This window comes from Mustela lutreola, chromosome 8 (assembly GCF_030435805.1).
Source record: "Mustela lutreola isolate mMusLut2 chromosome 8, mMusLut2.pri, whole genome shotgun sequence".
NCBI lineage: Eukaryota > Metazoa > Chordata > Mammalia > Carnivora > Mustelidae > Mustela > Mustela lutreola.
This window is the reverse complement of record NC_081297.1, coordinates 27,623,730-27,634,844: the sequence shown is the minus strand read 5'-3', so window position 1 is coordinate 27,634,844 and position 11,115 is coordinate 27,623,730. Positions and strand designations below refer to the sequence as shown.

Genomic DNA, 11,115 nt, shown 5'->3' with positions numbered 1-11,115 from the left:
GCACCCATGGCTCTGCTGACAGCTTGAATTTGAACTTCCACCTTCCAGAACTGTAAGAGAATCCATTTTTATTGTGTCAAGCCACCCAGCTTGTTACACAATGCTATGGAAGCCTTAAGCTAAGGCCTACAGGCACTAGGAGGGAAAATGAGGTAATACCAAAGCTAAATTTCTTCTGCTTTATAGTTTTGGTTACAGCTGGCCTTGCTATAGCTCTCCCTTTTGATTTGATGTAGTTAAGAAACCACAGTTGAACCCTGAGACTCCTCAGAGATGTGAGGAAGCATCTGGGCTCAGTAACAGTCCTGGAGAATGGTCTTAACCTAAACAATTGTGTTAACATTTCTCTTTCACTTGTGTGACTTGCTGAGACGGGCTGAGAAAACCATGAGCAGTATCCCTTGAGTTCAGGCTTTCAAATGCCTAAGTCAGTGAGTAATGGGTCAGTCAGGATCAGGGAGACAAGTTGGCATGACTCGGTTTGAGATTTCACAAGATGATACACAGCGACGACTCAGCATTTTTATTTCTAAGCTGTAAGCAAACGTCATCTTTTCTCTTTACTGTGATCCTTTGCATTGTTCTACAGGACAGGAGTCTTACCGTGGGAACAATGGCTAAGTAAGGGGAAGTCACTGTGGATTTGGTGCTAGGAAGCCCCACAGGTGTTAGCCCGCCTCTGAAAATTATCTGCAAAGAAGCAAAAGCCAGGGTATCTTAATCCATCTGAGCAAAAGGCGTGTTTACCACAGCAGGCCACAAGTTGAGACCCTTTGAAGGCGCCTGTTCACGTGGAAGTGTTGTTCAAACACCTGGAGTGGGTATGTGAGTTTCAGGCTCCACCGTGGTCTGTCAAGATGAGATCAGATGTGGTGGCGGTTATAGAGATATGATGGGTACAAGCCATCATAGTGCCACTGGCGCCACTGCTCAATAGCTTCCCGGCTTCTCTCTTCTTGTTCTGGGGAACGGAGATAAAATGGTCGTGTTAGCATGGAGAGGACTCTGAGAGCCACCAAGTTCTTGGCAGCCATCTATCCAAACTACCTACCCTGTGGCGACATAAGCAAACAGTGCAGAACAGAATGTCCGAGTTTAAAGACCTGACAGAATGCTGGGTCACTTTGGGTGCCAAGTCCAGTCAGGAGACAGAGCTGGTAGGCAGTAGAGTCAAGATGAAGACCTATGTCCCCGCCTGTGCTCTTTCCCTTACAGAGCCCACAAAGCAGGGAGAGGCAACAACAAAGAAATGAAGTACAAAGAGAACTGAACAGTAACAGAAAGAGACAACAGGCTTTATGGTGAAAAAATGACATCATGAAAGGAAATAACTGTCAACTTCAAGTGATGGCATTATGAGTAATTTTTTCTCAGGCTTTAAAAATAAAATTATGTTTTAAGAACTATCCAGAAAGGGGGTGGGTGAAGCAAAGTGGAGGGAAATTTGATAATCGTTGATTCTGGGTGGTGGTTATATGGGGGTTCACTGAACTATATACTTATCCATGTGTCTGAAATTTTTCCAAGTAAAAGGGTAAAAAGAACAGAAGGGAGTTTTTAGTAAGAAAGTCTTGATTTTGCTGTCTTTAATCAGACATGTCTCTGGGTAACAACTTTGTTCAATTGGAAGATTAGGCTCCTGATGCCAAGTCCACACTGCTTGTTTTTGTTAGGGACCATAAAAGCACAAGCAGATTTCGCAAGTCCCTCAGTGTGTAAAAAGGCAACCGTAAGACTCCTCAAAAGGTAAACAGCATTACCACATAACCCAACAATTCCACTCCCATGTATATACCTAAGAGAAGTGAAAACAAGGACAAATAAATGGACAAAGAGTTATACAAATACATACACATACATATGTATTATTCAGCCATAAAAAGGACGTTCTAATAACATGCTACAGCATGCATGAGACTTGAAACACGTTCAGTGTTAATGTGTCTATGCCAGACACAAAGAGACGTACTGTGTGATTCCACTTCTATAAAATACCTAGAACAGACAAATTGGTAGAGAACAAAATGTACTAGAGGTGAGCAGGGATTGTGGGTAATGGGGAGTTAACTGTTGCGTAATGGGTACAGAGTTCATCTCTGAGGTGATGCAAGGGTTCTAGGAATCCATAGTCTTGCTGGTGGCACAACATTGTGAATGAGCCAAATGCCACTGACTTGTCCACTTAAAAGTGGTGACAATGGCAGATTTTATGTAAATTTTACCACAGTTTTTAAGTATTTGTGGAAAATGTTGGGAGGAAAGGACGTTCTAACAGAAAAAAATGGTATCAAGGATTCAGACCCCCAAAAGTTGTACTTTTTTTTTTTCCAAATTTGGGCTTCACCATCAAAAAGCCTGTGAACCTGACATTGGTGCTAGTGAACCTCATTCTCTGGAGCACTGGGCAAACAGGACTGCCTGGTGACATCAGGATGCAGAGAAAATGTGTGTCCGTGTGGTCCTTAGCCCTCTTGAGAGCAGATGCCCTCGGCAAGAAGGACCCCTTGTTACAGCTGGGTATTCAGGCATCATGGCTGCTGTGTATGTTTCCTTCCTCTATGAGCTTGGAGTCGGCGCTACCCTTGATGCTGGAAATTGCCTTTGGGACTTAGTACCCTAGGACAGCCTGGAGCTTAGAGTGAGGCCCCAGCTGGAGCTTTGGGTCTTGTGACCTTTCTCAGGCCAGATAGATCGGCTATTCTTTGCCAATCTTGAGAGCATGATTTTGGCATAGGAATTGATTTTATTTTTCTAGGTCATGCCGCTTTCTTCACATACCACTTCACTTAGACAAAGGGAAGTTCTCCCTGGCAAAGGCCCAAACAGCATGGCTTTTGTGTAAGGGACCATCTGTGGCTGAGCACTTTTAGCCAAGCCAGGTGTCATGTGGCCAAGCCCAGATGGGGCTTCCACCTTCTGACTTTGAAGGTGGAAGCAGACTTTGGCTCCCACACAGACCTCAGGGGTAGGAGCTCAACATACTGTTTACCCTGACACTTCCAGACTCAGAACTCAAAGGCATAAAGGCATCTTTGCCTCATCAAACTGGTGGTTTTGAGTAGAGAAAGAGCCAGGAGCCACAGCTTTCCCAGAACAGCTCCGGTGTCCCAGATGGGCTGATGGCCTGCAAGATTGACTTCTCAAGCTCTCAGGAAGGTCACCTGCCTAAACTTATGCCTTCGGAAATTCTAGGCCTTTCATTTATCCACATTCCTTAGCATTTGTTCTTAAGGGGTGGGGACAAACCTGCAGCTGCTGCCATTTATTCTGAGAATAGGTGATATGGTCAAATGAAAAATCGCCAATCAAAAAACGGTCCTGACTGTGGAGTATGTGGGGGCATCAGCGAAGGACTGAACGTGCTGCCTTGGAGGAGAGGTTTCACCAACCCAGCTACCACAGTTGGTGCTGTCGCTCAGAGGGGTCAGAGGTGAGGGCAGAGGAGGAGAATTGAAATGTGTTTCACATCAACATTTACCCTCTGGCAGGCTGGACCTGCTTCACCTCTGCCTCCTTTCTTTATCCAGCTGCGGGGGCACTGGGGCAGGGAGGGCATGCCCTCCTTACCTCACTCCTCACTCTATTCCACTGCAGGGACTAATTCCCAGATGGAAGAAGGTCCCCCAAGACTTCCATGCACCCGATCATCCTTCATTTGTAAGAACACTTCTTGGCTGGCAAACACCTTGGCTCAAATCCCTGACTAGCCATGGCACCTTGGATATTCAGGCACCCTTTCTAAGCCCGAGTTTTTTAAACAAAAACAAACTTTTAAGACCCGAGAGGCTGGTTATAAGGGTTGGGTGGTTCAGAGGAACATCTGACAGAGCCGGTGCTCAACCAGTGACAATAGCTCCAGTGTTACAACTCCTCTAGGGCCCGCGGCCTGGTTGGAGGTCTTCATCTCTGTGAGCAAGGCCTCAGGCCCCCCGATTGCTATCTCTCCGGCTTTGGTAGAGGACTGGTCATCCCTTGAGTGCTGGCCCCTCACCCTAATTCATTGTGAAAGGGAAAACAGTGAGTGTTCTCCAAGAAGATGCTAGGTATGGGGACTAGAAACATTTACAAATGCTCAAAATAAAGTCCTATTATTAATACAGTGAGTTAACAAAACAAAAAAAACCCTGAAGGAATTTTTCAGGCCACATACTCATATTTTAAATGCCTCTCCCCAAACTCTCCACCAGGGTAAACAACTGTCCAAACAGAAATATTTTGCCTCTGAGTTACAACATCCTAGCACTATCCCTCCACCCCAGGATGTTCCCAGGAAAGCTTGAATTGGTGGGATTCAAGCCCACCACCTGTTTGCAGGGCTCAGGTGCCACCTGTGAGCCAGTGGGCATGACCTGCAGCCCCTGAGTACCAGGTGATTTTATCCTGTTCCCAAGAGAAGCCCTCAGAGAATGTTATCTCCCAAATCAACCAGAGCATACAAGCCAGGAGGCTCATGACATCAGAATGAAAATCACGGACTTTCTGTAGCAAAGGTCACCTAAACTGGGGCCTTTTGTCCAAACTCTCATACATTCAGTAGCTTGCCCAGGAGCATTTTCTTCCGGAAGTGTGGGGGAAAGACCAAACAGAAATAAACATAAATATACACTCTGGCCTGCTAGCCTCGGCCCTAATAAGTATTTCTATGGGGTTTTGGTGTGAGTGACACTTGATGACACTTAATTGATGCAAAGTGCCATCCCATGCCATGGAGTCTGGTTCAAAAACAGCACCTCCCTCTGCCCCCGCCCAAGCCCACACCCAGCTGTCACCTCTGAGGCCTTGGTGAAATCAACATTGCCTGAGCTGGGCCAGGAGCTTATCTGCCCTAGGGCCGAGGCAGGGAATCAAGTGTGTCATTTGTTGGCAAGAGACGCTGACACAAAGCCGAGGCTTAACCGAGGCTTAAGAAAGACAAGAGCAGTTGTGCAAAGCATATAAAACTTAGAGCGTGCCCAACACTGTGGGTGAGTTGCTTTCTGAGGTCGGATTTCCTGGTTTGGTTACAACGGTCAGATAAGATACTGATTATAGGGGTGCCTGGGTGGCTTAGTCAGACACTTAGTAAGTGTCTGTCTTTGGCTCAGGTCATAATCCCGGGGTCCTAGGATTAAGCCCCACATCAGGCTCTCTGCTTGGGAGGAGCCTTTTGCTCCCCCTGCTTGTGCTCTTTCTCTGCCAAATAAGTAAGTTAAATCTTTAAAAAAAAAAAAAAAAAAGATACTGATGATAGTGAATAGGTGAATGGAATGAAGCCAGAATGAGTAGTTCCTAGAGCTGTTATGTTGCTGTGAATCCAGGGGAGTGGAAAGTGATTTTGAAATCTTTGCAACACACCTGTAACCAGAGCTAACCCACTAGCATAGGCACTAAGACAGGGAACACGGGCCACCACCTTAGTCCCCAAGTGGAAGAAGATATGATCAACCAAAAATTCCCAGAGCCAGTGGAAATCTAGGGGTTGTGTCCTCTTCCGTTCCTTCTCAAGTTCTGTAGCCATTTGTGTGACTTTCTTCCTTCAAGACTCCAGTAGATGTGAACTGAGGAAAGAGCCTCTCTTACCCGTCCCTCTTCTAATTCAAATTTAGGGAAAAGTGGAAGCAACTTTTTATTACCCCCCAAAGGCCCACTTCCCCGAAGACACTGGCTGAAGAGCTCTTACCATCTCTTTGCTCCTCCACGAAGTTCTCAAACTCATTCCTTTGTTCCTCGTAATATTCTCTCCGCAGCTCATCAGCCCGCAGTTTCTGCCTGTTCTCCGCTGGGAAATGACAAGAAGCAAGATTTGCCTCCAAGAATGGGGGCAGAGGCACGCATTTAGGGGGACAGGAACACTGATCATTTGGCCTGAGAAACTTGAACCTGGTGGGGAGAGGTGGTTTGGGGGGCTTCGCGAAGATGGTTTACTCTTGGCACAGACTTTAAAACTTGAAGGAACCAGGAACTCACCCCATCCAAGCACCACATTTTGCAAATGAGAAAAGCAGTTTAGCTTCACTCATAAAATTAGTGGTGCATCTGAGTATACTGGGTCAGTTCGAAACTAGAAATCCAATTTAGAAATGAATTCTAGAAGGAATAATCAGCTTAAAGTTTATTTCACATTGGGGACGCCTGGGAGGTTCAGTCAATCAAGCATCTGCTTTTGGCTCAGGTCATGATCTGAGGGTCCTGGGATCAAGTCCCACATTGGGCTCCAAGCTCCCATTGGGCTTTTCCCTCTCCCTATGCCCCTCCCCTGCCTGTGTTCTCTCTCTCTCATGCACTCCCTCTCTCCAAAAAAATAAATAAAATTATTTTAAAATAGTAAAGTTAATTTCAAGTTAATACCTTCAAGTCCATCTTTGAGCAGCTGTCACAGCCAAAATGTGTGCCAGGAACAGATTAAAAAGGCAAGTAAGAAAGATTCTGTCCCTCTATTTTAGAGGCCTATAATCCAGATAAGGAGAAAAATACAAAAATATCACACCCAGCAGAATGGCTGCTGTGATAGAAATGTATACAGGGCACAGTGATGTTGGGGATGAACAAATGAGGTAGGAAGATCTGAAAGGATCCTTGGTATCCATGTTGTCCTTAGGCTGTTCCCTCCCTTTGTGTGGGCTGGCCTTAATGATTCTCTTCTAATGAACAGAACTTGGCAGACATGATGGAATGTGGTTTTCTTCTTGGGCATCTCGTTCTGAGCAAAGCCAGCTGCCATGTTGTAAGCGGTCTTACGGAGAGGCCCACTCATGGCAAGAAAATGGTGGCCTTGACGGATAGTCAGCAAGGCATTGAGGCTTGTTTGAAGGCAGATCTTGCAGTTGGGCCTTGAGAGGACTACAGCCTGGAATAGGTGCTGAGCCTGAGACCCCCACCTAAGGCATATCTGGACTGCTGAGCAACTTAGGAGACAGTAAATACGGTTTTAAGTTGCTAAATTTGGGGTCCATTGGCACACAGCAATAGGGAATTGGTACAGAATATGAGATGATCAGGTAAACTTCCTGATGTTGAAGATACTGACTTCTGGTATCCCTTATTTTGTAAAGCAATGCATTCTAGTAAAGTTGGCTATAAACATTTTTTTAAAAATTTTATTTATTTGAGAGAGAGAACAGGGAAAGGAGAAGGGCGAAAGGGAAAGAGAATCTCAAGCAGAATCTACACTGAGCATGGAGCCTGACGTGGGGATTGATCTCATAACTCTGACCATGGCCTTGATCTCATGACCCTGACCTTGAGCAGAAACTAAGAGTCGGACATGGTAACATTGGGGCGCATACCTCTGTGGTCAGAAGAAATACCCCCAGTGATAATTGAAAACTGTCACCAAGAATGTATAAATATGGTGACCATTCCTTGCCAGTTGAACAGTGAAGCCCCCCAGCAGCACCTTGAGCCCCAGCGGGAATCCCCTCTGCCCCCCGACCCCACCCAAACACCATATCACACTTCACCAGCAGGTGCAGCTGATCCTCACTTGCTTCAATTTAGCCTGAAAAATATCTTTCTAGATTGGGAGATCTTTTGGTGTAAAATAGTTTCCAGGTTCATCTATTTCTAGCCTTAAATCTTGACCTCTTTGGTATGAGAGCTCTGGTTGTCTGAAGGAAATTATTGAAAACTCTCTTAGTATCAAAACAATTGCTTTTAACTGGGCTTCAACTGGACAAATCCACAACAGTAGGAAGGCCATGTCTGGTGCAGGAACTGTCCCTCAAGGACACCTCACACCCCTCTGGTATGATCACATCAAAGGGGAGACCGAGACACCTTTATCCCCATCAGCTTAGCTGTGCAGGAGGAAATCGGAAGACCAGTGATGATGGAAGCAGAGAAACTGAGGAAGCCGTTGGGTTCCTGCCCCACCCCATATTACAGTGGTGCTAGGACAAACAATGGAGCGTTTCTTTGTGCAATAATTAATACCATGAACCATCTGAAATGTTTGAAAGTTAAGGGGCCTACCATAATAAGTGAATTAATTAAATACCTATTATTTATATTACATTATTTTTTTTAACTCAGAGTAAAAAATCCAGTTACCTGTGAATTGGTCTCAGTGCAGATTTCTTAGGTAAATCCTACGCTTTTCCCACACTATGTCTTTACCGATATAATTGTAGGACTCTTGAGTCTGGCAGAAGGAATTGGTTCTCCAGTCCTTCCCCCACACTTACCCCCCTTGCCCCATATCCACACATTTCTTAGGAGGGAATTGAGGCTCAGAGAGGTTCAGTGACCTAATCAAAGTCACACAGTTGTCAAGGCATAGCTTGGGACAAACCAGAGCCCACACTCACTACTTGGCCCAGAACACACCTTTCACCTTATCATCCCCCTTATGACCCACCCTGAGCTCCAATGTTGCTTCAGGTCCCAGAAACCCCATGGGGTTGGGAGAGAAAGGGGTTTGGAGTGTAGGAAGCAAGTGCTTAATGAGCCATCACCAATTCCTAAAGAAGCATCTTCCATTTCTATGAACTTCAAAAAAGAAGCCATCTTCCCAAATTGCCTTTCTAGGAGTACGACAAATGGGGCCCTTGACTTAGCAAGGGCTAGGAACAATTTAATTCTTTGGACAAAATGCCACACTGACACCGTGCATTGTGTACATCCCTTCTCAGCTTCTGTGTTTCATTCTGAGTGCCTCCTGTCATCCTAAAGGAACCTCCTGCATCTTCACCTTGAAGCTTAGAGATGTCAGGTGCCTATTTCCTGGTTCCAGATTCCAGCCTATCTTTGTCACTTGCCTTTCACACAGCCTGAGACATAACTGAGCATTGTTCTCCTGTCCATGCATGGGACACGGGCGCATCCTAACGTCCTCACCAGGCTGTCCTGGACCACCACAACTGACACACACAGCTTCTGTTTGAGGTGAGAGACCTCTGGCTTCATCACACTCCTCGTGGTTCTGAATCAGCTTATGAGGATGGAAACTACTTGCCTTTCCTACAAGAAGAGGCTGCTTCTCTGATTTCCATCAAGAACTGCCCAGCCTTCATCATAGCCCTTCCTGTGTTTCTGGATGTTTGCTAACTTCTCAATCTCAAGTTGGGTGAGGCCTGGAGATTTTCCCAGTGTAATTCGTACTTATCCAGTTGGTTGGGGGCTGGGGAAAAGGAATTTCATCTCCACACATTTTCATCATTTGAAAACAGTCCTGTTATTTTTACTGAGCAAGTAAGCCTTGCTGAGCGTGCCGAGGGACACAAAGAGTTTATTCAGACACACGCGCAAGTAATGAATCAAGCCACAGACTCAGAGACAGATCTCAGAGTCCTTGGAAGAATCTAGTTCAAGGGCAAAAAACTCAGATGCCTTCAAGGGTCAGCAGGTCATGGAAATGAGGGTCCCTGCCAGGCAGGGGAAGCCAGGGCCTACTTCAGACTGAGAGGGGGACACACTTCCAAGCTCAGAAGCCTTCCAGAGGCATTGGAAACCAAAATAAAAAATGAAAACAAAAACCACTACTGGCTGAATACTACAATATCAGGGGCTTATAAATAAGGAAACTTGGGGCCAAGAAGAGGAAGCTGTCACCAACTCCACAGTCCCAGCTCCCAGTCCCAGGCGCCCTCTCCCTGCCTCTAGTGCTGTTGGTAGCTGTTGCGCATGAGGCGCTGTCTGATACCCCCAGAAAGCACACCTAGATACTGTGTTCTCTCCTGACTAGAACCTATTTCTGCTTACGTTTGAAACTACCTGATATTGGGAGGCATCTCAGTCTCTATTGAGTGCTTTCGATGTAGCACTACCCCTTTTCATTCCTTACCCTGTCGGTGTAGTCCAAGATGTGATCTGCAGCTGAGGAAATGTGGAATTCCTAATTCAGAGCCTCCATCACTTGGATACCCAATGGCCTAGGTGGAGGCCCTCCTTGGTCCCCTTGTAGTCCCCACAGCCCAGCTGACTGTGAGAAAGGAATGGGAGGTGCAAGCAGAAGGCAGACCTCCAGCAAACTTACCGTTGGCCTCATCTCGGGATTTGGGGGACCGCTTGCCCCGCTTCTTGAGGAAATTGGAAGCATCTGATTCCTGCATGAAGATCTTCTGTTTCACATCTAAAACCCGAGAGAGGCCGGTCACAACCAACCCAGGCTTGCCAGGACCACCACAGTGGCTGGCCTCCCTGCCTTGCACCCCTGGGTGACCCTTGCACTCACCTTCCTGGACATCTTGTCTTGCCACCTGCTGGGTACCCACTGACGCACCAGTCCCCTCCTGCAGCACTGTGGGAGAGCACAGGGTGAGGGACACAGCACCTCAAAGGGAGCCCTCACCCAGAGCTGGGCTGGGAGAGTCCTTCCCCACCACTGTGACTTACCAGACCCCAGTGTGAGTCCCTGGAACCCTCACATCCCAACCCCAGAGCAGTCTCCCCAGGAAACCACTAAGTAAGCTGTTCTTTCTATGTTGTGTTACAATACACACACACACACATACACACACACTCACACACACACCAGGCACAGCCCTCTTAACAGTAAACACCCCCTCTTTCTACCTGGACCAGCTGAACAGCCTCACCTAACACCAGTCCTCTCCATACTCACTGGTCAGGAGCACAGCAGCTGAGAGACAGGAGGCCAGAAAGAGCTGTCTCCAGGCCATTTTTGGAACGGCTGAGGCTCTGTTTGGGAACCACAGGACAGAGAGGGTTCTACAGACCCTGAAGCCAGCCACCAGATTCCTCACGTCTGTGCCAGGCATGCCAGGAGGGAGGGAGGCAGGAGACCTGGATGCCCCTTGGGGGGGGGCATGGGAGGGGTCTCAGCTGCGGCTTCCATTGGCTGCTCCTCCTGGAGCACTGGAGATGTTTTTGGCGTCTGCAGACCTTTACAGAAGCAGAGCCTGTCGTTGTCCAGCCCCAGCTGAGACAGTTTTGGAGTGGCCTTTCCAGGATTCCACACCCAAGGAGCTGCTGTTGGAATGCCCAGCCCTTGAGTCCGCGATTCGAAAGACTCAAAGAGATCCTGGCATCGCTTCAGGGGAGGTGGGGACCCTCGTCCTGGAGGCTGAAGCCTGTTAGGGGAAGGGAGCGGGCCTCAGTGGGAGACTGACTGAGATATCAGGCAAGGAAGTACCAGAAAGCCTAGAAGACCCCCTCAGGTAACCCTCACATAGACAC

The 11,115-nt window shown here is 47.2% G+C and overlaps 1 protein-coding gene across 1 annotated transcript; it reads right to left on the bottom strand.

Moving 5' to 3' along the window:
* Nucleotides 1-508: 508 nt before the first annotated feature.
* On the bottom strand, nt 509-10,777 carry UCMA (upper zone of growth plate and cartilage matrix associated). Its single transcript, XM_059184124.1, has 5 exons — nt 10,541-10,777; nt 10,151-10,216; nt 9,953-10,048; nt 5,660-5,758; nt 509-961 (listed from the first exon to the last, which is right to left on the bottom strand). Exons 1-5 carry the CDS (start codon nt 10,695-10,697, stop codon nt 864-866), a joined length of 516 nt encoding a protein of 171 aa, XP_059040107.1. The 5' UTR covers nt 10,698-10,777; the 3' UTR covers nt 509-863.
* Between the last annotated feature and the right edge of the window lie 338 nt (nt 10,778-11,115).